Source organism: Sprattus sprattus, assembly GCF_963457725.1.
Source record: "Sprattus sprattus genome assembly, chromosome: 9".
NCBI classification, from domain to species: Eukaryota; Metazoa; Chordata; class Actinopteri; order Clupeiformes; family Clupeidae; genus Sprattus; species Sprattus sprattus.
Genome location: NC_137928.1, coordinates 10692311 through 10719789, shown reverse-complemented (window position 1 = coordinate 10719789; position 27479 = coordinate 10692311). Strand labels below are relative to the sequence as shown.

The 27479-nt window shown below is 42.5% G+C and overlaps 1 protein-coding gene across 1 annotated transcript; it reads left to right on the top strand.

The window, feature by feature from the left end:
* Positions 1-5181: 5181 nt before the first annotated feature.
* Positions 5182-15207, top strand: nek3 (NIMA related kinase 3; the record flags this gene model as incomplete). The annotated part of the gene is made up of 13 exons (XM_080845305.1): positions 5182-5292; positions 5399-5495; positions 6145-6242; positions 6380-6463; positions 6918-6985; positions 7100-7186; positions 7396-7450; positions 7691-7891; positions 8394-8496; positions 10163-10324; positions 10649-10783; positions 14331-14445; positions 14709-15207. 13 exons carry the CDS (start codon positions 5182-5184, stop codon positions 14773-14775), a joined length of 1383 nt encoding a protein of 460 aa, XP_080701431.1. The 3' UTR covers positions 14776-15207.
* Between the last annotated feature and the right edge of the window lie 12272 nt (positions 15208-27479).

Below are 27479 nucleotides of genomic sequence, written 5' to 3'. Positions count from 1 at the left end.
TTTGATCAGATGACAGGGGCGTGGCAACAGCGGTTAGTGAGAGTTTAAAATTATATTGACAAAATTTGCGATCAGATGACGGGGGCGTGGCAGCGGCTGTGACAAAAAATTATGTGTTGCCCCTTTTTTCCAGGGCAGAGCTAATGCCCTTCAAAATTCCTGTGCACGTCCCTGGTGAGCAAGATCCTTACACCACACACCACAGTACAGCTTTCATTCATGCACAACAGAGTTGAATGAAATTAGGCCTATCGCGTATAACTTATTCATATCTAACTCAAGTGAAGCTTTTTTGTACCTCTTATGTATAATTCAATACATAACATCTTCTACTGTGTCTTAAATTGTGGCTTTGAAGTCCTCTTGTGCTTTATAAAAGCACCTCTTATCAGTTACTGCCACTTCATATAGGGAACAAGCAAGCAGGCTGGTGCGCAACTTTACAGCTTGAGAAGATTTGGAGGGTTTTAATGCACTTCAAGATTGAAACACTCATTGCAAGTGTTTTTGACTTTGATCTTGTATTACGGATGGGAGCGCTGTGCTGATGGAGGGTGACGGAGAATGTTTAAGTGCGTTAAAGGAAGCACATCTTCTCCATCCACTTTCTGTTCACACTCCAGAGAGGTTTGGTTGAGGTTTTATTCATCAAATGTCTGACTCCTTTGCCTTCGGTGCTCCTGCTATAGCCTAATGCACCATGGCCATTGACTGTTGATCCCTGAGGATAGAGCCAGTCCAGAAAAGTTTTAATATTTCGGAGGAAACTTGAGTGTACCACTACTCATCACTTGAAACTCAGAACACACCTGAATCTCCCTCGGTGATGTGAATGCTTGAGTCATGCGATGTGGACCAGGCTCTTGGGCACCAACTATACCAGCTTATGCTGACAAACATGCTCAGTTTTGACAGTAATACATAGGCATATAGAGCAGCCTCAGAAAGTAAACCACTGCTGTGTTTCTGAACATCAACACAGGTCCAATTTTCAGCAGAGCTCTGCTGCTGTCATTTGTGACTGTGTACTCATCAGTTTAAAGAACACCTGTTAGGTCTCTCCATTCTCCCAAAGCAGAAGAAGGCATATGTCTGTGACCAGCAAAACTACATAGATGGCCAAAGGGCTGACATCAGACACCGTGTTTGAGGTTGACTAAAGACTATGAAATGACACAAAAACCACTTCCAGTAATCATGATCCCTTTGTGGTAAGTCAATAACAGAATCCTAAGCTCTCAAACTGTCAGTTCATCAAACGAGGATGACGCCCAGAATTCCGATGTATTGTCCGAGCTATTTCTGCTATTAGGCATAAACATCAAAGCAGCTCAGTTTACCATGCTGACTAGGAACAGCCCAGACAGCTTCATTGGTAGTCTCTCTGGTGCTCGGAAGAGGTCTGTTTTCTGTGCACGGATGATTTGCCAAATGTTTATAGGCAGATGTCAGCACAACGTTTGGTTTCATAACACTTTAAAATGGCCCAAATACACCAGTATTCCGGATAATCCCCTTACTTAAAATGAGGTTGAACTGCATCTGTGTCTTTGACATTGAATACTCCTTCCTTCTTTGGTCTGGAAATCTTATCAGTGAAGTAATTTGTATTTCCTCAAGGCAGTTTGTTTTCCTCAAAACTAACATCATACTGTTTTAGTTAGTTAATAACTTAGACTGGGGAAAAAATGTGTGGGAGTTCTAAGAACAATTGGTATTATTAAAATGTGTCACTGGAATACCCCACTGGCATAACAAAAGGATTCGATTCACTCAAGGTTGCGGGTGTCTCCAGTTCTTCCGCCGAAGGGGAGGAAGAGGTAATACAGAAAAGCCTTTAGTGTAATGACTGCATAATGTAGTAAGATGAGCCTCTATGAATCATTATATTACATTTCCACATAATATCCCTATCAGTTAGGCATCTATTTTTGGGACCAATCGTGTGCATTGGCCAGATACATGTGGGATTCCTCCTCAGGCTATTTGCTGCACACAGAGGGAGTCAGTTTTAGAGAGCGAGAAAGAGAGACAGAGAAAGATAGAGACAGATTGTACTGTGTACACACTGTGTTCCAGATGTCTTGTCCTTGTATATGCAACAGTCGAGGGAGTTTATTTGTTGCACTTGTGCTCAAGAATAAATGGTACATAGTTCACAGTTCCACGATTAAGGAATGCAAAGCATTCTCATCCATGGTGGGGTCACAGTGAGACAGGAGGTGTCGCAATAACAAAAACTTAGAGGATCATTTCCAGACGACATTTTTGTGAACATGAGCGTTCCTTTCAAAACAACCATGATGGATTTCTGCTTCCCTCTCTAACATCACGCTGCATGTTTGAACAATCTGAGAGTAAAACACGCTCTCTCGACAGTCACTGTAATTGTAATTGCACATCAGTGGAGAGCCTTTGTAGTTTAGCATTATTTTAATTGACAGAGATGGCAAGAGGATGTTTAACATGGTCACTCTCCGAAAGCCATCGCAGTGTTTCTGAAAGTGTCTGTCGAGAAGCCAGATCAGGCAGCATTTCTTTGCACTATTACGATGGAAGGAACTACGGTGTTGAAAAAAAAACTGTTTGAAATCAAGGGGGCCTGGCAAAATGAAGTGGCACAGAAAACAATACATGCACAATGCATGAGGACCTGCTCTCTTAGCTCCCTTTGCGTTTGGCAAGCCCGAATTCAAAGACCCGATACCAGCCAGAGGTGCTGTTTGTACGGGGAAACACTTCTAAACCCTGTTCCCACTTTTTACTAGCCAGCAACCCCCAACACCCCCAAACAAAACACATACCCAAACAAACAAACAAACACACCCACACACATGCAAACACACAAGCAGATTGTGGGGAGGATGTTGACTGAGTGGAGGGAGTGGCACTCTAATAAAGTGCGGGGGTGGAGGGGGTGGGGGGGGGCAGGGGTCGGGGGGTTGGATGGGACCCCAGAACAAACACAGCTGGGTTGACCCTATTCCCTTCCATGCGAGAGCAGAGAGCTGCAGTAATATATCTCCTTTGGCAACCACCTCCCTGTGGCCAATGTGCTTTGAGTTTGTTCAGAGAGAGGAGCAAAGTGATGAAAACCCCCTCCCCGCCCCAATCAAAACCAGAGCATCTATCGAGCATGTCTGCTTTCAGTCAGCTTTGCACTGGTGAAGCAGAACACGTGCCACCGTCGAATGAGAAGCGAATGCCATTGAATCAGGTCATGGTAACCCAACAAAACACATTTCCCATCACTTCGGTCCGCTGTTTTTAAAACCAAAGCCATCAGGATTTAATAACATGCAATTACGGTAGGATGGACCATAAAAAGATCCCGCCTGCTGGTATTTTAAGCACATTTAATTTCCCCATGCGTCATGATAATTGATGGCTCTGTTCATGTCAGGTAACACACAGTCAATCAGGGGACCCTTTAAAGACAACGGGGCACAAAGAAGTGAAAACACTGATACAGTTAACACAGTAACTGAATATAAATATGGCTGCGTTGGCCTTTCATCAATTTCCCTGTCACTGCAACTGATTTCTCCATGGAAGGATTAAAACCCAGAAAATAATGAGTTAGTCATGGCAGTAGGCTTGTAATTTCAGGATGCTTAGCATGTCCCCCTTTGTTTTATCAATATCAATTTATTGAGGCTGTATATGGAGTCACTTTGTTCTATTAATACAAAAGGAGACATTCATCCTAAAATAATTTCTTCAATAAAAGATGGAAAGCTTTGTATATAAAAGAGAATATTCATCATGAAATAATTTCTTCAATAAAACATTGCAAGCTTTGTACTGTGTTATATGCCAAGAATGTTAGTTTTTGACTGCACTGTTGGTTTTCTCCATTATTGTGAGTTTGAATGAATGAATTTAATTAATGATTCTCCTCTGATAGGAGGTATTCCAAATATGTGGTTTACTGCCAAAACCAGGGTACATTAACTCAGAGTAAGTTGTAAACCTCTTATTAAAAGAGTCCTGTGACTTTATTTTAATGTGAGAATAAAGCCTTAGGGCTCTTCTATTAGTAGGCCTACAGCCCACTGCACAACAGGCAGCCGCTATAAACAAACAGCATAAACAAATAACCACCTTATGACCTCAAACAAACAGCAAACCTGGTAAATAAATTGTAACTTTTTAACAAATGTAACAAATGTATTTAATTTATTATTAAGTAATTTTTCTCTATCACTTTAACGCTAGTGTTTTTCAGCTAGCTTCCACATAACCATCAGCTTTTATTATCGTCGACCAAACTTCTTGGTAATAGGTTTCCATGAAAACCTTGCAGCACTCCAGAATTGAATAATGTATGTTAGAGGATGCTGAATGATTTTGTTAATTAACCTGGCAATTTGGATAAGGATCTAAGACTATAAAATGACAGCCATGCCGTGTCTTCTGCATTCTGGCGGTTGTTTTACGTGAAAACATGACTACTTAGTTCGCTCAGATAATATCAAGAGGTGAAGGTGGTGGACTCGAGGGGCTTTAAAGGCAGCCCGCTGACCAATGCCTTTTCTGCCACCTAGTGGTCAAATAATGTGTGATAATCTCCTTTCACAAAATGCATTAACTTTGACGTTTCAGTGTTGGCAACGTAAACAAAAATACGAACAGTTTACATTAACACTACGTGTTGTCCCTTAGTATGACTTATGTCCTGACCTGTTGTTAGGTCTTAAACAGTAAGAACAACCTTAGTTTTGACTACGAGGACATAAGCGCTGGGTTTGGAGAATGACGCACGTATTACGTCACTTATCAACACGGAACAAGCATGCACACTCGACTTTGCCCCGGTGTAAGTGGAAGAGAAATGTTATTGTTCTTCTTTAGGCCTTCTTATTGCTTTGTATAATTAAAAAATATTCCCACCGCCAGGTGCAAGTAAATGCGCGTATTCTATGTGTTTACTCCGTGTGTGTGTTTGAAGTTGTGTTCTAAATAGACTACGGTTAACGTTCGCTCTAGACTACAAAGAAAGATAACCACCTCTGTTCTGTATCTATCTTGGATGTGAAGTGGTCGATAAGTAGTGATGTTATGTGATAACATTAATTATCGTTTTCTTCATTGTTCGTCAGAGCAGTAGATTTCAGCCACTACCTTTCTAATTTGGATATTTTTAATATCCCATCTCAACGACATTAAGGGTTCGTCAGTATGGATGGCTACAGAATCCTGAAAGTGATTGGGGAGGGATCTTTTGGTCGTGCTCTATTGGTCCAACCTGAAGAATGTGACTCAAAATGTGTACTGAAAGAAATACGAAAGGTACAGTAGCATACATGCTGTAGCCTACTACCTGCAATACGTGTTCAAGGCTTGTTGCTCTGAGGTCAGATGGTGAGTCTGTGCATGACTATGATTTCTTTCGGAGAAGGCTCGAAGTGGAGCAGAACAGTCCCGAAGAGAAGCTGTGCTCCTGGCCAGAATGAGTCATCCAAATATTGTGGCCTATAAGGATTCATTTGAAGGTCTGTTTGGGCTATTTGTGTGACCATTACATAAGGTTATTCTGCTGTAATGCATTGTGCTTGCCCACAAGACGCTACAAACCTATGTGTTAGATCAACCTCAAACTGGAAAGTCTTTCAGATCACATCCGCTCTGCATCTTTAACAGCACAACATATTCACACGATCTTATTGCCCAACTGATAGAAAGAATGGGTAAGATTGATATTCTCACATTACGGGTTCAATTCCCATGTAACGCACACAATCTAATTGGCCTATACTTTACTCTCACTTTAGAAAGAAACATCTCAATTGAGTATTTAAATACCCCCCCTTTTTAATTCACAACTGATGTGGTGTTAAAACCAGTCAACCAACAACATTGTATAGGAGCAACAAACGCCATCTAAAGATATGAACTGGAAAATCTACAAAACAAGTCTAGAAAATGATTTGCACACACCTGTGTCATCTACACAGGGAGGTACCTCATGATGGTCATAGAAAAAGAAATGCAGTGCCCTCCTTTCTCTGTCCCTTCACTACGGCCCATACCTGCAGAGATAGAAGAGGGACAACTGAATTATTGAGGTCTAAACATGTGAAAACAACAAGTTGTTAAACATAAATCATCATCAGTCGTTCTCCTCCTTTTGTCTCCTCTAAGCTGACGGCCATCTGTACATTGCCATGGAGTTCTGCGGCGGAGGCGACCTGCTTCAGAGGATCCGTCAGCAAAAGAGCTTGCATTTCTCCGAGGACGTTGTAAGACAAAAATTAAGACAAATGCAGCCATCTGTCGGCTAACCTTTCCACCCAAGCACAACTGATAAGTCAGCAGCCTCTTGAGGGGAATTCACACCTTTGCTTTCTCTGCCCCCGCCCCTCCCCCCCTCCTTCAGGTCCTGAAATGGTTTGCCCAGATGTGCTCAGGTGCCAAACACATCCACGACAAGCGGGTGCTGCATCGGGATTTGAAAGCCAAGGTAAAACTATTTTTAACAGAAAATTCAATGTGACTTTCACTGAGAGCGCTGTGAAATAACAGCCCAGGACTTGTAGAGGTCAAGGCCTCGTTTATAACAGTAGTTGGATGCAAGGCCTCCGTTTTTTGCACTTGCCGGTAAATGCATGAGTAATTCTGTGGTCGCCCTCAGTTTCATTGACCGGTGTGAGAGGAGGCGGTGACCCCATGGGGGGCAGGCGGGGTGGAATTGAGAGGCCACCCAGCAGTCTATATTTTATGAGTCAGTCTTTTCAAGGGGCGGAAAAACAATCAGCATTGTGCTCTTAGATAAACTTCTGCTGACAGACACTTTTATTTTAGTGCCTCTTTTTTTCGGAGGCGGCCAGGCACCTTTTGACACTGGATGATTTTTATATTGTGATAATGAAAAAAAATAAATGATATTATTCATTTCCCTCTCATTCCCTTGGCAGAACATTTTCCTGACAGACAATGGAATAGTCAAGCTGGGAGACTTCGGGTCGGCCTGTGTTCTAAGCAGGTAATGGAAAGGCGGGCACAGCGGTTCTCTTTCTTTTAAAGTACCGTAGTTCATAAGTAATGACCACGAGCCTGGTTATGTTTGACTCATTTCATGGTTTTTCTTTTGGTACAGTGCTCAAGGCTATGCTCAGACATACGTTGGTACACCATATTACGTATCTCCAGAAATCTGGGACAATAAACCATACAACAACAAGAGGTATGGCATACACACTATCACTGCCTAATGCAGAACATTACAGGGAACCCCTGTAAACATCCACCCTTGTTCTTCTTTTGTCTGTTTGTGTCACTAAATGCTTTTTCTATTCATTGTTATTGACAGGATTTGCAGTTTAATCTAAGAGTAGCTCATTGGACGGTCCGAAGAAGCGGTTGTTCCTCACCGTCTTTTCTTGTGTTTTGCAGTGATGTGTGGTCACTGGGCTGTGTGTTATACGAACTCTGCACTCTTCGGCATCCGGTAGTGTATCCTCCTTGCCTCACTCGTTTTCACCTGGACTGATATATCATAAATGTATCAGGCCTTCACCTCTCTGAATCCAGGCCATTGTTCTAACGTTCTTTTATATGTCCTTGACATCTTCTCCTCCTTTCCCATCTTATGTTCCTTATTTGTCTCTCCACTATTGCTGCCATGCTGCCCCCTCTCGTGTCGTCTCCATGTCTCTCTTACAACTCCTCTCGCTCCTCTTGTTTTTAGTTCCAGGCCCAAAGCTGGAAAAGCCTGATCCTTAGAGTGTGCAGAGGAGCCTATGACCCCCTGCCCAAACACCTCCCTTATGAGCTCCACTACCTGATCAAGCACATGTTCAAGACCAACCCCAGGGACCGGCCCTCCATCCAGACCATCCTGACCTCTCACCGAGTCTCCAGGCTGCTGCAGAAACATCTGCCTGCAGAGGTTCGCCAGCATCTGGATCTGCCTAGATCCGCCTACAGAGGTTCGCCAGCATCTTGGACCTCATCCTCCAAGTGTCATCAGTTTGTGTAGATGCTTAGAGCACTCCAGACCAGTAAAATCCTCCAAACCAGGAGTGGTGTCACATTACAGAGCTCACCATAAGATAGCTTCTATGCCCAAACACAGTTTCAGTTTTGAAGCTTTTTTTTCTATTTTGTGTTGACTTGTTTGTTAGTGTGAAACATTATCTAGTCTACCCATAAAACAGTGCAGTCAATCGCCTAGTGCTGTGGCATTCGAATGTCTGCTTATATGTAACCCGTTGCCTGATAGGCACCCCTGCAGGGATGCTTCCTCTCTGTCATTCTCTGTATCCCTGTATGGATTCACACATTCTCTTGTTTGTTGAATCTATGATGTTGGCAAGTACTACACTGTGTGTTCTGCAAGGTTTCGATGTGGTCAAAATGAAAATTCAGTCGGTTTCACTGACTCTCTGTAGAAACCACAGGTGTCGAGGGTACACCGCTGGAGGAGAGAAGAAGGAGAAATGGTAGCCGCACTCATGGGCCAGAAGACGCTTCTGACTGCCTCAACAGTGGAGAGTACGTACAGTGAAACTCACTGTAGAATTTCTACCTAATAGCCAAACGAGTTCTGTTTTTGATGTGAGAAGCTGTCTAACTACAGAATGTTGTGGTAATATGGTGACACTTTATGGAGAATAGTTTCAAAATTGACATGTAAATGTCTCAGGATTCACAAAGGTCCTGATCGACGTATAAATGTCAAGTGATTTACAAATGTAAACGCTGTTATATTTATTTACAGACTAGCGAATGTGCATTTACAAGCCGCTCGCTATTTGTTAACATCCCTTTCTTGACATGGCTTTCCATTCTCTGCAACTTATCAGATGTCTCTGACAATTTAAAGTAAATTTGAGGGTATGATTAAACGTAACCACACTGCGTTACATCTGCACATTGTCCAGTTATGTGGACTACTACGCCATAACGGACATCATGCAACTGATTCCACAAAGAGGAAAGAATGGTAATGATGTTTGAAAGAATCTTCAATCATCCAACCTGCCATCTTAAGCAGGTTTGCTTTCCCCAAATAGAGCAGCTGTTTTTGTGATTAGCTGAAATTGTAAGAGACATCTGATAGGCTACATAGGATGTCCTTTTGAAAAAAATGCATTTGTAAATCCCCCTATCAGAAATTATCTGATCAACCCGCATCAGGAAAGTAAAAAAATAAAATCCACATAAAAAATGCAGGGATCTTCACAAATGGCCGTTTGTAAATGCACATTCGTTACACATTTGTATGTGAATCAGGAAATAGATTTGAGAACTGCGTGACATATTTTGTGTGTGAAATAATTGTTGCTATAACTCTATAACACTCCGCAACCGTCAAAGTACATTGCTCTACTTTGTGCAATGGTGCAATGTTTTAAAGCACAAACACGTGCGCTTGGCATGTCAGAAGCAGTTATAGCTCAAACTGGACAGTGACAGTCTTGAGAACGTGTGCTAATACTGGCAAGTACCAGTAGGGGGAGCTTCAGAGACTGTTCCATGACCGGTCAATGCCTCCGGCACCTTGCACTAACTGCAGGGGGCCCTGGCATACAAAACAACCAAGTTGGTCTGTTGTTGAAACACTAAATGCTGTGACTTGAGAAAGCCAATGCAATGTTAATGCCACATATAATTAAAAACAGATAAACTGCCATACACTTGCAATATTGAAAAAGGAAAACAAAATGTGGAAATAAAGTATTCATATATTTTCATATACCTTACTTCAGTCTAGAAAGTTAACCAACTTCTATACATTTAAATTGATGTTGGCTGGTTGAAGTCTATTTTATGTGTTACCTTGTGGTAGTAGACTTTGGTGTCACAGAACGATAGCAGTTAGCCTGTCAGCTAGCTCAAATGTTCAAGTGCTTAGATGAGGACAGTGACTTGGTACTAGCCAGTATTAGCACACGGCCACAAGAACGACCAGTTTGAGCTACAACCCCTCTCAATTATGTTATTGTTGAAAACTCAGACCTTCATGAAGTCTGTTCCAATCCATATACGCCCAACAGTATATTTTGACTGTCCATCAAGGAGGTTTTCACAATCTTACACCCTTGGAAAATATTAATAAAGAGCCTCATCATTTGGCATGGGAGTTGGGAGGGGAATGTGAACGTCTGCTGCCTCAGGCTTTGTTGTATGTCCTCAGAGAGTGTGTGTTTTTGATCAGGGCCTTTCGGGGAGAACTCAGACTCAGAGAGCCACGGAGGAGAGCCGGGGCCTCGCCGGAGGTGGGCTGCAGGCCCCTCGGAGACAGTCCTGAAGGTCCTGAGAGACGCTGATGTCATTTCCTCTGACAGCATGCCGATCTGTGAGCTCGAGGCAAGTTCAGGTAATTGTCTCCCCAGCATTAAGCACATCTCTCATGCAGTCATACACTCATTCCTTCACCAGACAACCATAATCAGCTTGTGTAATCAAGGCCAGGCATGTATATTTCATACCAAGAAACAGTGTACACCCAATGCACCAAAGTAATTAAATGGTTAAGCAATGACAAATTTGTGGTATGAACGTATAACCGTATTCCATGGAGATAGTTTCCATTGATGATTGAATGGTTGCCATAAAAAGGGGATGTCCTTGAAACGTCCCTGAAACTATACTGAATATAAGAAAGTGATATGAAATGGAGGTTTTTATTTCTGCTCTGTAGAGGCTCTTCCCTGTGAGGCCCAGGAGAAGAGAGGGAGGAGACAGTGGGATCGGGAGCCTCCAGAGCGCCTTCTGAGCCTGCTAGAGAAAGCCAGCCTGGACTCCGCATTCAAAACCTACACTATACACAGAAAAGGTGTGTGTGTGTGTGTGTGTGTGTGTGTGTGTGTGTGTGTGTGTGTGTGTGTGTGTGTGTGTGTGTGTGTGTGTGTGTGTGTGTGTGTGTGTGTGTGTGTGTGTGTGTGTGTGTGTGTGTGTGTGTGTGTGTGTGTGTGTGTGTGTGTGTGTGTGTGTGTGTGTGTGTGTGTGTGTGTGTGTGTGTGTGTGTGTGTGTGTGTGTGTGTGTGTGTGTGTGTGTGTGTGTGTGTGTGTGTGTGTGTGTGTGTGTGTGTGTGTGTGTGTGTGTGTGTGTGTGTGTGTGTGTGTGTGTGTGTGTGTGTGTGTGTGTGTGTGTGTGTGTGTGTGTGTGTGTGTGTGTGTGTGTGTGTGTGTGTGTGTGTGTGTGTGTGTGTGTGTGTGTGTGTGTGTGTGTGTGTGTGTGTGTGTGTGTGTGTGTGTGTGTGTGTGTGTGTGTGTGTGTGTGTGTGTGTGTGTGTGTGTGTGTGTGTGTGTGTGTGTGTGTGTGTGTGTGTGTGTGTGTGTGTGTGTGTGTGTGTGTGTGTGTGTGTGTGTGTGTGTGTGTGTGTGTGTGTGTGTGTGTGTGTGTGTGTGTGTGTGTGTGTGTGTGTGTGTGTGTGTGAGTGAGTGAGTGAGTGAGTGAGTGAGTGAGTGAGTGAGTGAGTGAGTGAGTGAGTGAGTGAGTGAGTGAGTGAGTGAGTGAGTGAGTGAGTGAGTGAGTGAGTGAGTGAGTGAGTGAGTGAGTGAGTGAGTGAGTGAGTGAGTGAGTGAGTGAGTGAGTGAGTGAGTGAGTGAGTGAGTGAGTGAGTGAGTGAGTGAGTGAGTGAGTGAGTGAGTGAGTGAGTGAGTGAGTGAGTGAGTGAGTGAGTGAGTGAGTGAGTGAGTGAGTGAGTGAGTGAGTGAGTGAGTGAGTACACATCCATTCAAAAGTTTGTAATCACCCACAAAATGGCACAGGAAAGGCCATATTTTCTCCATCAAATGAGGTGCAAAATAAGACATTACCAAAGTCAGAAATCATAATTTCTGCTTGAAAAATTGTTTTTTGCTTGATAATTGGCTTTCATTAAGTGATCCTCCATTTATAGCAAATACAAACTTTGCAGCATTGAGTGCTTTAGTGCATCTTCACTAAACAGGTCTTCCATTATTTGGAGCGATGCTTTGGGTCTCTGTCTTGTAGGATAAAATTGGCTCCATCCACACGGTACGGCATGATGATGGAGTTATGGTAAAATGGAGTAAGCCTATAGATTCCTTTTACTCTGTATAAAATGACATTTGAGAAGCACCCCCCGACCATCACATCTCCTCTACTGTGCTTGAGAGATAGTGTCAAGCTCTCCTTTAACATATTTGTATTTGTTCTGTGCCTTACAAGGTTTATTCTCTGTGATCCAAGCACCTCAACTTAGATTTATCTGTCTATAAAATATTTTCAGGATTATTATTTTGTTTTGCTATGGGCCCCCATTTGCGTTAGTCTGTGCAGCACAGAAACAATCTTTCATATCCTGAGAGGTTCTGAGAAAGTCTAGCGGTATGTGCCATGTGATATCCTGAGTAGTTTCTGAGAAGATAGAGCGGTCTGTTGAATGTAGGGGTGAAAGGTGTGATCATAACACCTCAACTTAGATGTATCTGTCTCTATCTGTATCTAAAAACACTACTCGCAGATGATAACACTGGAGAAGTTGGGCCAAGAAGCACTTCTTTAACAACTAGGCCTAACACAACAGCTTTAAACAAAGACTCTTTCAGTTTCTTATCATCTGATGTGAGACTAATCGAATAGTGATCTGTGCAACTTTGTTATTCAGGAAGTTTATATCAAACAAGTAGCCCTACTTGTAGTTCTACTCCGCACCCTTGAAGTAGCTCTCTGTTTCAAAAAGGTTGGCGACCCCTGGTCTATAACATATTTTCAATCATCTTCCACCCGTTATCTGTTTCCTTTTGCCCATTTTAGTCTTGTCCTTCCATTGGCCAGTCTTGGATATGTTTTATTCTTTGAGCCTCTGTTTTAAAGTTCTGATGCTCCTGATACTGATCTAGAAGCCCAGAGAAGGCCGGTTTTATTGTTTCCCTAAACGACACAACAATCTTTAGTCACACAAATGTATTTGCAAACTAATGATTAGTTACCTTTTAAACATGATTATTTAGGATTAGCATTAACATAATGTGCCATTGAAACACAGAAGTAAGTTTTACTTTTACGCCTATGTACTGTAGATATTCAATTCAAAATTTGCCATTAACCATGTCTATACTATATTGCTATCAATTTTCGGTTATTTGAATAGAAAAAAAGTGTAGTTCGACATTTCTCAGTGAATCCAAACTTTTGACAGTAGTGTATGTGGGAAAGAGAGATAGTGTGGGTATATCTGTGTGTGTTGTCTGCATTTGTGTGTGACTGAGGCCTCTTTTCCCCAAACTTATGGTGATTAAAAATGTTCCACTTCCAAAAAATGAATGCCAGTGATGGGGAGGGGAGAGGAGGGGAGGGGAGCGGAGTTTCTCTTCTGCTCAGCTTCCTCCAGATATCTTTGTAAAGTTTCTTCACTGACTATGTGTGTCTAACTTCCCTGTTTACTTCCACTTTCACAGAGCTGTCAATAGTGACAGTGATTGTGGTTTTCTCTCAGATGAAGTTTCTGTATGTCAGCAGTAGAGTTTATCCTCCATCACCAACTCTCGTCATTATTCTTTTGAAACATCATTCAAACATATAAAAAAAATGAACCCTTGTGGATTTAATGACTTGCCCGATATACACTTGGCTCTTTTGACATACTTGTAATGGAGAAATTTCAGTGGGAAAGAGAATCAAATTCTGTTCATAGCATACCAACTGCCTTTATGACCTTGCACAGACAAGTCATACCTTTAACGGTGCAAATGCATTTCTGTGATGACAGTTGGCACTATGTGAAAGGGTGGTAGCTTTAATTAGTGCAAGAGACAACCATTTTTGCTGTGGGGAAATGAGTCATCTTGAAACCAGCTTCCTCACTCTGCCTTGAAAGCACCACTCCCCCATCGTTGTACTTTGTTCTGTGATTCTTCTGTTGTGTAATTCCTGTACCGTCTTTGGTTCCACGGCTTGCTGCATTTTTATAACATTCTGTGTTCTCCACTCATGGCAATGAACCTGGCCATGGGGCCTTATATTCTCAATACATTACCCATACATTAGTGGAGCTGATTCTGATTCCCAGTGAAGCTGATTTTGATTCACAATGGCTCCGATTTGGATCAAATTCTGAAAGTTGTATGACCCAATAAGTCTTATGATGATGCTAATTCCCAGAGAAGCTGATTCTGATTCTAATTCCCAGAGAAGCTGATTCTGATTCCCAGAGAAGCTGATTCTGATTCCAAGAGAAGCTGATTCTTATTCTAATTCCCAGTGAAGCTGATTCTGATTCCCAGAGAAGCTGATTCTGATTCCAAGAGAAGCTGATTCTTATTCTAATTCCCATTGAAGCTGATTCTGATTCCTAGTGAAGCTGATTCTGATTCTCAGTGATGCTGTCTCTAACTCTGGCTCCGCCCCTCAGGTGAGGGCCCTCCAATGGGCCCGCTGGCAGATGGACAAGATGATGCTGTTGACGGCCCTGAGGATGACATCATTGACGAGAGCAGGCTGGACCCCCGCTCGGACGATGAAGACACGTGAGTGTTACACCCCCTGAAAGAATACCCCATGGCTTAAAAACCCAGTGACCCCATAAGTCAGCATCCCATACCCCATAAAATACCCATAAAAGGTCTGAGAGTGGCCTAATTCCCTTTACTTTCACTAATTCATGAATTAATTAATATTCATATTTAAGGTAATTGATATTTATTAGCAACAAACTGCATACTCTACCATTCAAAGTATGTCACTTTCACTTACGTATGTCTATGTGCATGTTTTTGTTCGTTATCTGCAGGGACTTCGAAGAAGAAGCTCATTTTGACTTGCTGGATGGACTTGAAAAAATAACTACTGAATACTAATATTTTATCACTTTTTTCAAAAAAACACTACCTTTATCTCATCACCCTTTTATGTAAATGTGTAAAGAATGGAAAGCAGTAGAAGATGTCCTTACAGCTTTGCTTTTCACATAACTGGTAGGATATGAGTCATATTGTGGTTATGACCATACATTTTTGGTCTTGAAATGTAGTCATTTGAAACCCTAGCCTTGAATTAACCTGTTGAGGCTTCAGTGATGACTGCTATGTGTTGACATGGGGGGTTTTGCGGTAAGTGTGCCCCAGATACTGTGCCTCACAATCACACATCACTATAGAGACCACATCAAGTCGATGCCTGAGTTCTATGCTGTTGTCTGGTGATACGCTTGTTAGCATGCCAGTTTTAAGTCTAAGAAAGGGTCCAGTTGTACACGCTTGCTCTTCTGTCAGCTGTTCCATGTCATTTCACCCTTGTGGTAGGCACTTAAATTGGTGGACTCTCCTGCCAAACATCTGTGATGAAGGCAAAGTTGCCAATTGGTAAAATTCCTGTTGTGGTATTAAATAGATTTTTCCCTTTTCAGCAAGACCCCACTGTGACTATTTTTTTATTTGCCATCAGCTATTCTCGTGGAATGTTAAACATCAGGAATGTTACGGTCAACATCCGGCCTAAAATGAATCAGGAGATCTCTCTTTAAATGGTCCATCTCTCTGGCCCAATCTGCCAAAGCCACGGTGGAGTCTGGGATTGATCATCGGCTGTGTTTTCCAGCGCTATCGAAACCAGACGGTGACTGAACATGGGAAGCAGAGAGAATGTGGAATAACACACACGAGAGCCCAGCTGGGGTCTCCTGGGTCAAATTTCATCTCTCCTCATTTCCTTCTCAATAATATATAAACAGGTGCTCTCTTAGCAGCCTTTCTTTTTCTCTCTTTTTTCCCAAGTCCCCCTATTTTTCGATCAAAGCCTCTCGGATGGTTCCTCCACTCCTATCCCAGATGTGTTCGGAACACATCTGAAAGCCATTACAAGCGAGTTGTGAAACTTGAACGTGAAACATATTCGTCCCTTCAGCCGCCCCCCTTCGAGTGGTGACCCCGTGCTGCTCTGACTCTGTTGTCCACTAGATGGGGTCAACATCACCCCACCCAGTGGAGGTCGTCTTCAGTGCATGGGCTCTGGTGAGGTGTCTTCTGATTGGCTGCTTCTGCCCTTTGCATGCCTGAGGGACTAGATCCCTGCTGCATGGACGCTGTAAGGGGAGGGGAGGTAGAACAATCCAAGGGTCCTGCGCAGACAGCAGGTGATTAAATACTGACACCCAGTGCTAAAACAGTAATAGCAGGGTATATAGTGGGTCTATGTCTTCTGTGACTGCATTTTACAGAGATTTTTAGGGCATTATTGGCATTTGACAGACACATTTGACCAATACTTCAAATACTACTACAATTCCTTAAAATTGATTGATTGATTTCTTTTTCCTACAAAATAACACTAGAAATGTGTCATGTTCATTTACTTGCTCAATGAGAATGAGGTGGTGATGTACATTTATTCGAAGACATAAACCTTTATCCATCGGTCACAGATTGAGATTTTACAGAATAAAAAAAAAATACAGCTACACCTTTGCCACGATGTTTGGTGTGAAAACATTCTTTTTCAAGTTTAATGAGCTCTCACTCTATGACTCTGTTGTTGTTGTCCTATGCCTACACGCTACTTAGGCATTATAGGCTGATGTCTATGATATTATGGTGATTGTAACAACTTGTGGTTATTACCACATTTGAGAGACACGTGCATATATTGTGGTGTGTCAACGTCATGTTTGCTTTTTTTAGTCCTGTCTGGGGTTTGTGGTTGAACGTTGTGTTGCTCTTGTCAGAATGAGACAAGTACAGTTGTTTGTGATGTAGAAAGTTAAATCAAACAGAATAGTTTCAATGTCTGTTGGGTTGGTTGGGTTGTCTTCAGATTGAATATACTTACCCCCTCTCCTCTTTGTGTTCCTCTGAATTTCTGATCTGCGAACATTGTCCCAACTTCAGTTGCTAACCTGAATAGTATTTGGAGACTGCAGACAGGCCAACATGTGTTTTTTTCTCTATAATGTACTGTACTTGCTGTGGAACGACATTGTAGGGGTAACAAGAAGACTCTACTCACCCACTGATAAGACCCCATGGCTATGTTACTGAGGAAATGCTGGACTGCAGTTCAAGGCCTTATCTTTAAGACACACAGGGTCCCCCAGGGACCCGCACTTGGCACCCCCGCTTTTCCATCTCCTTCTCCTACCTCAGCAGAAGCCCATTGTCTTGTGAGGGTCAAAGATAAACATATAAAAAAACGTATCAGAAAATACTGCTGTTCCAAAGATGGTCTGTATGTCTGATTGTGTGTGTGGGTGTGAGTTCTTGTCTAAACGATTCCTCCCTTAGCTACTGCTTTTTTTATATTAGAAAGCACAAAGTGGTGTGCGGGAAGAAGGAAGCGAAAGTTATTACATCAGACTCTGCTGGACAGGGTCTGGTAGTGATCAGCCATGGGGCCTAATTCAAAGTGTAGTGAGATCCCAGTCCTAACAAAGTTAGGGAGGTGAAGTGCATGTCTAGCCCTCTTATCATTTGATTTGGCCTTTTGCCATATGGAAATGACAAGCCAGATACTGTGCACATTATCTTTTGAGTCAGTGTGACTTGCTGGTATCTACTTCTGTGCTGTATATCAGTATTACAGACTGAACTCACTTAAATGCTTATAATTGACAACTGGACACTAGTGGACCTAAACAAGAGGCAGAGATATGTTTGTGTCTGAGCATCATAATGACCACTATTTACCAGAAGCGATCAAACACTCATACACACAGACATGGACACAGTGAAACTAGAAAAACAGAACCCCCACACCCACCCATCCCTTCACACACACGCACACACACACACACACACACACACACAGGAAACCATGAAGTAATGTCTGGTCCTGGCTGTCTCCTGAATAATAAACAAAGCGGGAGAAAATGTCACATTGTAACGATTGTTTCAACAGCACAATGGGTGCACATGGGGCCACAACAATGAAGCATTCCACACAAACGGGAGCTTTTTTTTGTTTTTGTTTTTTTGCTATGGCCCCCATTTTTGCGTTAGTCTGTGCAGCACATAAACAACCTTTCATATCCTAAGAGGTTCTGAGAAGGTCTAGCGGTATGTGCCGCGTAGGTGTGAAATGTGTGAAAGGTGGACGCATTTCAATGTTTGCACGGGTGATGGTCGGCTTTGCTGCTCTCGTAGCTCTTGCTCTCTTTCTGTGCAACAAACAGGAACTGCTGTTGCTACTTCACAACCGTAATGAGCGAGGCATGAACACACACTCAGCGGAGGATATCCGCAACCCTCTCACAAACACATGCAGATTTTGACGCTAAGTTAACTTTCCCCCCGTACCCCGAACATCACTGATGCTCCCTCCGCTAGCCTTGCAACCATGGCAATGTCAGCAACACTGTTTTTGTTTGTGGTGACAAGTAACAGGCCAAAAGCCTCCTGTGGCTCTTTTTATCTACTCTGATTGTTTTCTGGAGCCCTATCAAGTGTCTGAACAGCTCTTGTTGCCCTCTTATCTGTCCGAGAGGAAGTCCTTTCATTTCAGGGGGTTGAGGGGACGTACACCCCCTTCCCTTCACTTCCCGTTTCCTCATTTGATATCCCACATTAGCACCAACTGTCACCAGGGTCTCACCTTTTGGTGCTCATCTTTTTCAAGTCCTCATCTCTCTCTCTCTCTCTCTCTCTCTCTCTCTCTCTCTCTCTCTCTCTCTCTCTCTCTCTCTCTCTGCCCCTCTTTGTCTTCTTCGCTCTTGTTCATGTCACTGTTCAGTCGCTTGGACTTGCTGATTTCCCACCCACCACACCCTCTCCCTTTCTCTCATCCATGTCTCTCTGTCTCCTTCTCTTTTTTTGTCTTTGTATGTGTATGTGTGTTTGAGTGTATCTGACAGTGTCAGGAAGAACCGTACAGATGGAGGATGACCCATTGATCTCTCGGCTACCCAATCTGCTTCGGCTCACTTCATTTACAGTATACTGTGTTCCGTGCAGACACATTATCACAAGCCATTGTCTGCAAGACAGAGAATGAGCCGGAAAATCTCCCCTCCACGCCAGCCGGTCATCCCTGTGCTCTGTACATCATTTACTTTCATGCGGAGGAGAATTGGTTGTGTATGTGTGTTACTGTTATGTGTGTGCTTCTGAGGCTTTATCTGTGTAAAAGTGTATTTGTTAAAGGCACCCAGTGCAACTTTCGAGGCTTGAGACTCGAAAAATAAACATTCAATTTCTAGTCTTTTTTACACGTAGTAAGTTTCAATAACTCCATACCATTACATATCGACATTCAAGGAGCAAAGATGAGACGTTGTTGTGTGGTGAGAACTGATAGAAAATCGTAAACAACAACAATCGCCGGTGGGGAGAGGCCATTTTTTCAAATCTTCCGACCGCACACGAAAAAGACCGATGAGTCCCGAACGCTTCCGGAGATTCTATCACATGATCCTGTCACTGGTTAAACCATGCGCTCGCAAATAGTGACGTCACGCGTTCGGAAATCTCCACCAATTGCACCAAGAAATAAAGATTTGAAAAAAATGGTGCCTTTAAGTCTGCGTTGCTGAGTTTTGGCTGGCATTGCAAGAAAGAAAGTTGTTGTAATTTTCTGGTTTTCATCAGATGTTTCACTTGAAACACCATGTTAACATATTTTAAGGTATTTAATATCGATGTGTAGCTGAGAATCGTCATACGCCAATCTAGATGAATTCTGAAACTGTTAGTTATGGTGTTATTGGGAAACCCAATGTGTCATCATACTGGTTGTTCATACTTGTTTGCGTGCCTCATCTTATTTTGTATGCGTGTGTGTGTGTGTGTGTGTGTGTGTGCGTGTGTGTGTCAGAGAGAGAGAGAGAGAGAGAAAGTGTGAGTGTGTATGTGTGTAAAGTGAGAGTCACTGTGTGTCTGTGTACTGTTGCTATTTGCATCTAACAAGCTACTCCAAATCATTCTCCTGCATGCTAATCATTCTTATCTATGACCATGCCAGTCCTACTTGTTGTCCCACAAATAATCTTTCGTGTAAGTGATATTTTTGTAATCTCATTACAGTCAAGTTCAAGTTTCAGACTTCAGACTTCCCCTGAAACGATTTCAAAAGATGTCGAAACAGATGTCTTATCCGTGGCTATGATGTAAAACGTCGTCTCATTGTTTTTTAGTGCCCAAAGCATTTCCCAAAATACAAGGGAACATCTCCTCCCTCCCTTCGACCAAGCAGAATACACACAAGTTCTGTGGTTGAAAGGCATCTTTGGAGCTATTAATACAGGCTTTTATGTTAGTCACTGTTATTCTTATTTTCAGACTGCTTTTCCCATTGTGTTCCCACTACTGTGCTAAGCTGTACAGGACAATAGAAACCACTGTGTGTGTGTGTGTGTGTGTGTGTGTGTGTGTGTGTGTGTGTGTGTGTGTGTGTGTGTGTGTGTGTGTGTGTGTGTGTGTGTGTGTGTGTGTGTGTGTGTGTGTGTGTGTGTGTGTGTGTTTGTGTATGTGGTTGTAATTTATCTGGAGTGGCTGGGTGGAAGGTCACTTGTAGTTAAATAGAGAAACAGCACTTGGAGAATGGGAGCCAGGCAAATTATACCAAAGCATGGTCATGACCATTGTTCAAGTGCTGCACCCCAGCATACACACACACAGACGAACATACTAAGACACACACACACACACACTTCACCCCCCCCCCCCCCCCCCCCCCCCCCACCCACCCAGGGCTTTTCTGACAGACCATTCCATCCTGGGGTCAGTAGGAGGGTGGATCCATCCCCTCGGCTTCCTTCCTGGGGTCTGGAATAGACCGCTGGACTGCTGAGTGCTCTTAGAAAGTCCCTCTCTGATGTCAGTGGGGAAAAACAAGAGCAGAGCATCGCTAATGTCCCACTTCATGTGTGTGTAACAGGCAGTTATGCTGGAAGACACAAGAATTGTTAGTTGTGTTGCTCACCTCTAAAGTTCTGAATATGATCATCAGGGCATCATTGCAGGTTTCATCGACTTACATTAGTTAATACGTTTCGATAATGTAACCAAGTCATTGTGTCAAGCGTTAAAAATGTAGTCGAATGTGGAAGTTCATGGCCTGTTTCAGTTTGCCAATAACCTAAGGCTTAATACCAGGATATCCTGACCAACATATTACAGTTCATTAGTTCATTTTTGTGCATCTCTACTGTTAAATACTATAAGCTTCTGCATTTTATCATGTTAGTTAGCAAAATAAACAGTTCATGATGACAAATACGTGAATTGAGGCAGGCAGATAATTCATACATTGGATCAAGAAAATACTTTAAATAGACATCATATCGGCAAACATGGGGCAGATGTTAGTACCACTACTACTACTATTACAGATACTTCTACTATGGCAGGCAGCTCATATGAATGATCAACACACATGAACCACAGAACTCATCTAGAATTGTTGGGCCCATCAGCACCCAACCTGCATGGTTTAAGTCTCGCTAATTAGGTAGTTTTGAAGCAGATAACCTACCCAAAGTAACGGCTTACCACCAAACAAGATTTTTTTTATTTTAAAAGCAATGGTTCTATGAGACGAAATTAAATGAATCTTTAAAACAGCAGCAAAATGTGTTTCGGCCGACAATATGGTCCCCAGTGAAGTGAACTAGGCCTACTTACCCTGTTCTCCGGTTCCTAGCATAGCACATCAAGGGACATAGGCCTGCAGCACGAGCTGAATTTTTGATGGATGGCGTTTCTGATATATTACGCCTGGCTCGTAGAAAGAGAACTATTTGATTGGCTGATGTGTAAAATCTGTTCTCTCCACTTACTGTCTGTGCCCACACTCTGACAAAAGGAAGCAGTGTATGACATATGTGGCTACCGATGGATTGAATCTTTTTTCACATTTGATGTGTAGGTAGGCCCTGGCAAACACTTTCCATTCATAATTACTCACTGTAACTCGTTTGTGGTTACATATTAATATCACCTCATGTTTTCAGCTAAAGTACAAGATATGAAGTGGTTATTGTGCACTATAGCTTAGTATTGATATGTCCTCCTGTTCTGTGTATGATACACTATGCTGGGTTATGAGGAGCATTCAGCTGTTTCCAGTCAGGAAGTGCCAGCGTCATTCTTTTGGCTTGTTTTTCTCAGAGTTGCATATCACACTGTATCCCAAGTATTTTTACAATGCTTGTAAATACTTGCCTGTTGGTTTGGAAATTCCAGACTCCCCAACCATCACCGCCAGCACACCCCCCCCATCCCCCCCCCCCCCATCCCCAAACACCAGAAGTATCTCATAATGGCATGAAAAAGACCAGACTGCAACAGTCATATCCTCTAACTCATGTCCTCTGAGAATGCATTGAATCAGCACTGAATCTAAACAGTTGTGCTATTTTATTGATAGGTAGCTTTCCTGTGTGGAGAACTTTGTTCTTCTGGATTTATTCACTCTTGTGATTTGAGGTGTGTTTCAAGGATACCCATGTAAACTGTAGGGGAGAAGTGGGTGAATTGTGCCAGTATTTACTTAAAGTTACTCTAAAGTGAGGCCATGACAGTAATGCTTCCAACTAAAATATGAACATATATTTCAGGATGTGGTGCATCCCTGGGAACAATCACTTTGGGTATGAAATATAGTTTTTAAGAAATATAGCTTTCTGTAAAAAAGTGGTCTCGTGGCACAACTTGTCCCCGGTGCGGTTAGTTGTGCCTTTAGAGATAATACATTGGGGTAAATTGTGCCATTGATTACTGAAGCAAAACAGTATATTTTCATCTCAGAAACTGTGATGCTATATAAAAGCTAGACAAATTCAAAACGAAATTACTCATTTAAGGTTTATTTAAAGTTATCTTACAACATCAAAGGCCGATTTTCTACAAGCCTATTGTGCCACATGAGCACATCAAAGGTACATTTTCGTAAACAAGGCCAAGGCCTAGGGTTTCATGAACACATCAATAACACAACAATAAAAAACCCTTGATCATAGAAATTTTACTTTGGAAGGCAAAAAAACTGTTTTTTGAACTTAAACATGCTTTCCTGTCATGAAATGTGGCTCAATACATTGCAGGATGAGACAAATGGCTGGATCTTCAAAAATGTGTGGTCAAATTACCAATTTCTTCTATGGTTCCTTAGAAACAGGGGGTGGCACAACTTCCCCGCAGGCACAAATCAACCCACTCTCCCCTACCGTAGAAGGTGATCCTGACTCATCGTGGGTTGTATGGAATAGTTTCATTGTCATAGTTTCAATAGTTAGAATAGTTTCAAAATTCACAAATAAATGTAATGCGATTCACAAATGAAATCCCCGATTTACATGTAAATATCACAACTCACAAATATCAACGCTGTTACATTTATTTACAGACTAATGAACGGTCAGGTTGACTGACGTCAACTGCCAGATTGAGGTTGTGCTTGTGCGACTCCCTTCTCCGACACATTGGATTGACTGTGACTGGTGCTGTTTCTGTCAGGCTCAGTTTGTGTTGCGGAGTTTGTGTGTGGCTCTTTCAATATCAAAAGTTTCAAAAGTTCTCTTCTAGCCAGTCTGAGCTGCGAATACTCTCCACCTGCAGGCCTACCCTTAGGCTTAGTGGCACGGTGGCTCAGGTGCTTGCACTGCCGCCTCACATCAAGAAGGTCATGGGTTTGATTCCCGCATGGGGCACTGTTGGCACTGGGGGGGAGACTCAGACCCTCAGTGCTCAGGTGGGCTATCTCCCAGGAATCAGGAATTTCATTTGTGAATCGCATTACATTTATTTGTGAATTTTGAAACTATTCTTACTCCATACAACCCATGATGAGTAAGGATCACCTCCCACGGTAGGGGAGAGTGGGGTGATTTGTGCCTGCGGGGTTGTGCCACCCCCTGTTTCTAGGGAACCATAGAAGAAATTGGTCATTTGACCACACACACGTCAGCCATTTGACTCATCATGCAATGTATAGAGCCACATTGCATGACATGAAAGCATGTTTAAGTTCAACCATAGAAGAAATTGGTCATTTGACCACACATTTCTGAAGAGTCAGCCATTGAAGTCTGAATGGAGTTTGCATGTTCTCCCCGCGTTCACAAGGGGTTTCCTCCACTTAGAACCCAAACAGAAAAAACATGCAACAGAACACTCTTCCTCGGTCCCTGACCAAGACAGACGATTCACCTCACCTGGTTCCCGGGCGCCTAAAGGCTGCCCATTGCTCCTGGGGTCCTGGAGGAAGGACAGTCCGGGTTGGGATAAATGCAGTAGCTAAATTCACAAACGACCAAACGGCCTGCGTGTGCGTGTGTGTGTGTCCTGTGTGTCGCCTCCACGTATTCACATGTGCAGCGTGGGGCTTGTGCGATTTAAGTCTGACAATTATTATATTATATACCCTGCCAGAGGCTTCATGTTATATCCACTGCGGCTCTGGACTCACTTTTGATATGGATCAGCAACGGAAAATACCAACCCAACCTTGAGGTACAAATAATATCCCCTGAAGTCTGCTGAGCTGTCCAAGACCACTGCTGTGGGCGTCACTCTGTTTTTCTGGACTCCCTGCCCCTCATGACAACATATCTTATCCTCCTACTGCACCTACGGTTTAATATGAAGCCTTCAAAGTGTAATGTGATGTAGACTTACTCTTTTAACTTGAGATCTCTTTCTAATATAGATATCTAATGTTTGTATGTAATTTTTTTTTTCCCCTGTCGTTTGTGAACTGCATTTGCATTTTGTTGTTGTGAAGCAGCTTTGGGTGTCTTGAAAGGCATTTTCAAATACAATGTATAATTATTTAACATGAACAAGAGCATATGATTTGAAGTCCAATTTATCCAAATGGGTTAAAATAGCAATGTTAACCCATTTGGAAGAGCTAGGTTAGGTTGGTTGTAATTACCCAGCGGCTCGGGTTATATTAGCAGCTCATTTAGCTTAGTGTGTCCAATGTGCACCCAGCGGTTTAAACAACCTAACCGCTTCAAACAACCTAATTTGGGTTGTTTTCAAAAGAGAGAGAGAGACAGACACACTCAGAGACAGACAAAGACAGAGAGAGAGAAAAGAAAAGTCATACACCCACACACTAATTGGAAAGGGTCTCTAACGTAGGAAGACTTCACTTCCATGGAACTGAAGCTTGCCTCCTGACTCACTCCAATGCAAACCAGAATTCCTGTGGTTTCATGCTAGTGTGATTGATGCGAAGTAGGCATGAAACGCTGTTTGTCTCAGGCAAACTTGCAATTTTCTAGACACAGGATAACAGGGCCATGAATGGCAACTGTAGTTTCGCTTTATTCCTCAAAAATATGTACTGTGTTTATGTTAAAACTATGTTATATATTGCTTTTACTGAAAGATTTATATGCAAAATCTGCATCGTTGACAATGCACATCTGTAGTGTGTGTGTGTGTGTGTGGGGGGGGGCATATTTGCTTGTCTTAAAAGATCTTTTCTTAAAGAGAGCTTTATCATTGGGAACATTTTGGGAAATCACACGCCTGAGCACACACACGTCGCTGTTGATCCTGCAGCCCTTTATACTGTAAATCATGTTAGGTCAAACCTCCTGGTGCCTATAAAGTGGAATAACTGACAATGAGAGCCTGTGGAGAAGGCGGCCTGTGTTTAGAGAGCGAGAGACTTCTTCTTCGGTTAATGCTGCCACCATCTATCTTTCCATAATTTGTGATTTTTGGCGCGTAGCCAGTAGGATCACGGCCACTTATCTTGCTGGCCTCCACAGCTCCGGATGCACTTATGCAGCACCAAGTCACGGCATCGAGCTGGACATCGCCAGGCTCCTGCCTGCGGTGTGTCTCTGTGTCCCCTACCCACCTCTGTCCCGCTCATTCTCTTCATCCGGACGTGTCTCTGTCCATCTCGCTTTCTCTCTGCAGCCCAAGCCCTTCCAGTCCTTCTTCTGTATGCATGTCTTTTCTTTCTTTCCTCCTCTGTTTGTCTCCCTTTCTAGAAAAAAAAGATACATTTGCTCTTAATAAGAAACATGATAGAAAGGATCGGAACATCAGGTTCTGATACGATGACCATTATTTTATTGCTCCTGCTGCTTGCTTTTATTGATTTTATGTAAAGCACTTTGAATTGCAACTCTTGTACGAAATGTGCTATATAAATAAAGTCTTACTTACTTACTTACTAACTTAACCTCAGCCAGTCAGTCAGTGTGAGAGACTGTATGCATGTCTTTTCTTTCTTTCCTCCTCTGTTTGTCTCCCTTTCTAGAAATAAAAAAAGAAACATTTGCTCTAAATAAGTAACGTGATAGAAAGGATGGTTAACCTCAGCCAGTCAGTCAGTGTGAGAGATCTTTTTTTAGTTTTAATCATGCAACCTTCGTGCTTCCTGTCTGATTTACTTTGTGCACAACAGGAAGCTGTATGGATTTATCTGACCTTTATATAGTTGGTCCAGACTCACTTGGCTCAGTGTCTGGGTTTACCCATTATGTGTCAGTCCAACCTTTAACTGTTTTTCCATGTATACATACCTGCCAGATCACATAAAAAACCAGTCCTCCCATTCTTTGAAAAACATCAGCCTTTCTTACAGTGATCTGTATTGCATTGACGAAGATTGACTCACTAACATAGTTTGCATATCGTATGGTACATCTTGTGGTTGGATTTTGCCAGCAACTGTCACGGTAGTTTCAAAACCCCCAACCATCCTCTTCCACATGGTGCGTGTTTGGTTTCTGTTGGTTACACACCATGCTAATAGGGGAGTTTGTTGGTGAAATAACCTTTCAAGTGGGGCATCCAGGCCACGTCTATAACTTCCGTCTATAATTTAAAAATCGTTTCAAGTCAGATTTGCTCATATAGGCTACTGTAGACACTTTTAAAAAAAGGTTTTGAACAATGGTCCAGTGCAAATAGATGTAACAGTGATACATTAAAGTGTGGCTGGTAAATGTCATCCCTTTCCTAACCAGCTTCTTAACAAATTCGATTTAGTATATGTTGTTGCTGTTATGAAGTGACGCAGCAGAGTTTATAAGGGTTCAGGTGAAGGTTGCAAGGCGGGGCTTGGTGTGTTCTTGTCATCTGGTTATAAAATGTGCGGATCGGGCGTCCACACAACCATGGATCCGCTGGTGGGTTCGAATCTTTCCAATCTGGAGACCGGATTCAAAAGGATGCAGATTCAGAGACCCACACTGCAAAAATGCTTTTCTAACCTAGTGTTATTACTCTTATATTGAGATGAAAAAATCTAGTTGGTCTTGTTTCTAGCTAAATTGTACTTACCTAGTGCTGTCTTGGTAAGGTTATTTTTGCCTATTTCAAGCAAATATTACTTATTTTAAGAAATCTTAACAAGCCAAATTTGCTTAACGCACTGGCAGCCAAATTTGCTTGTTTTAAGCAAAATCCTGCTTAAAACAAGCAAATTTGGCTGCCAGTGCGTTAAGCAAATTTGGCTTAGGTAACTCAGGCTCACACATCACTCACAAACGAGGGCACTTACAACCACACAGTCAGCCGCTCTTACTTGCACCCACAGAGAGAGAGAGAGAGAGAGAGAGAAAGAGTGTTTACAAATGTTTCTCTCACTCAGCAATCACCTTGAG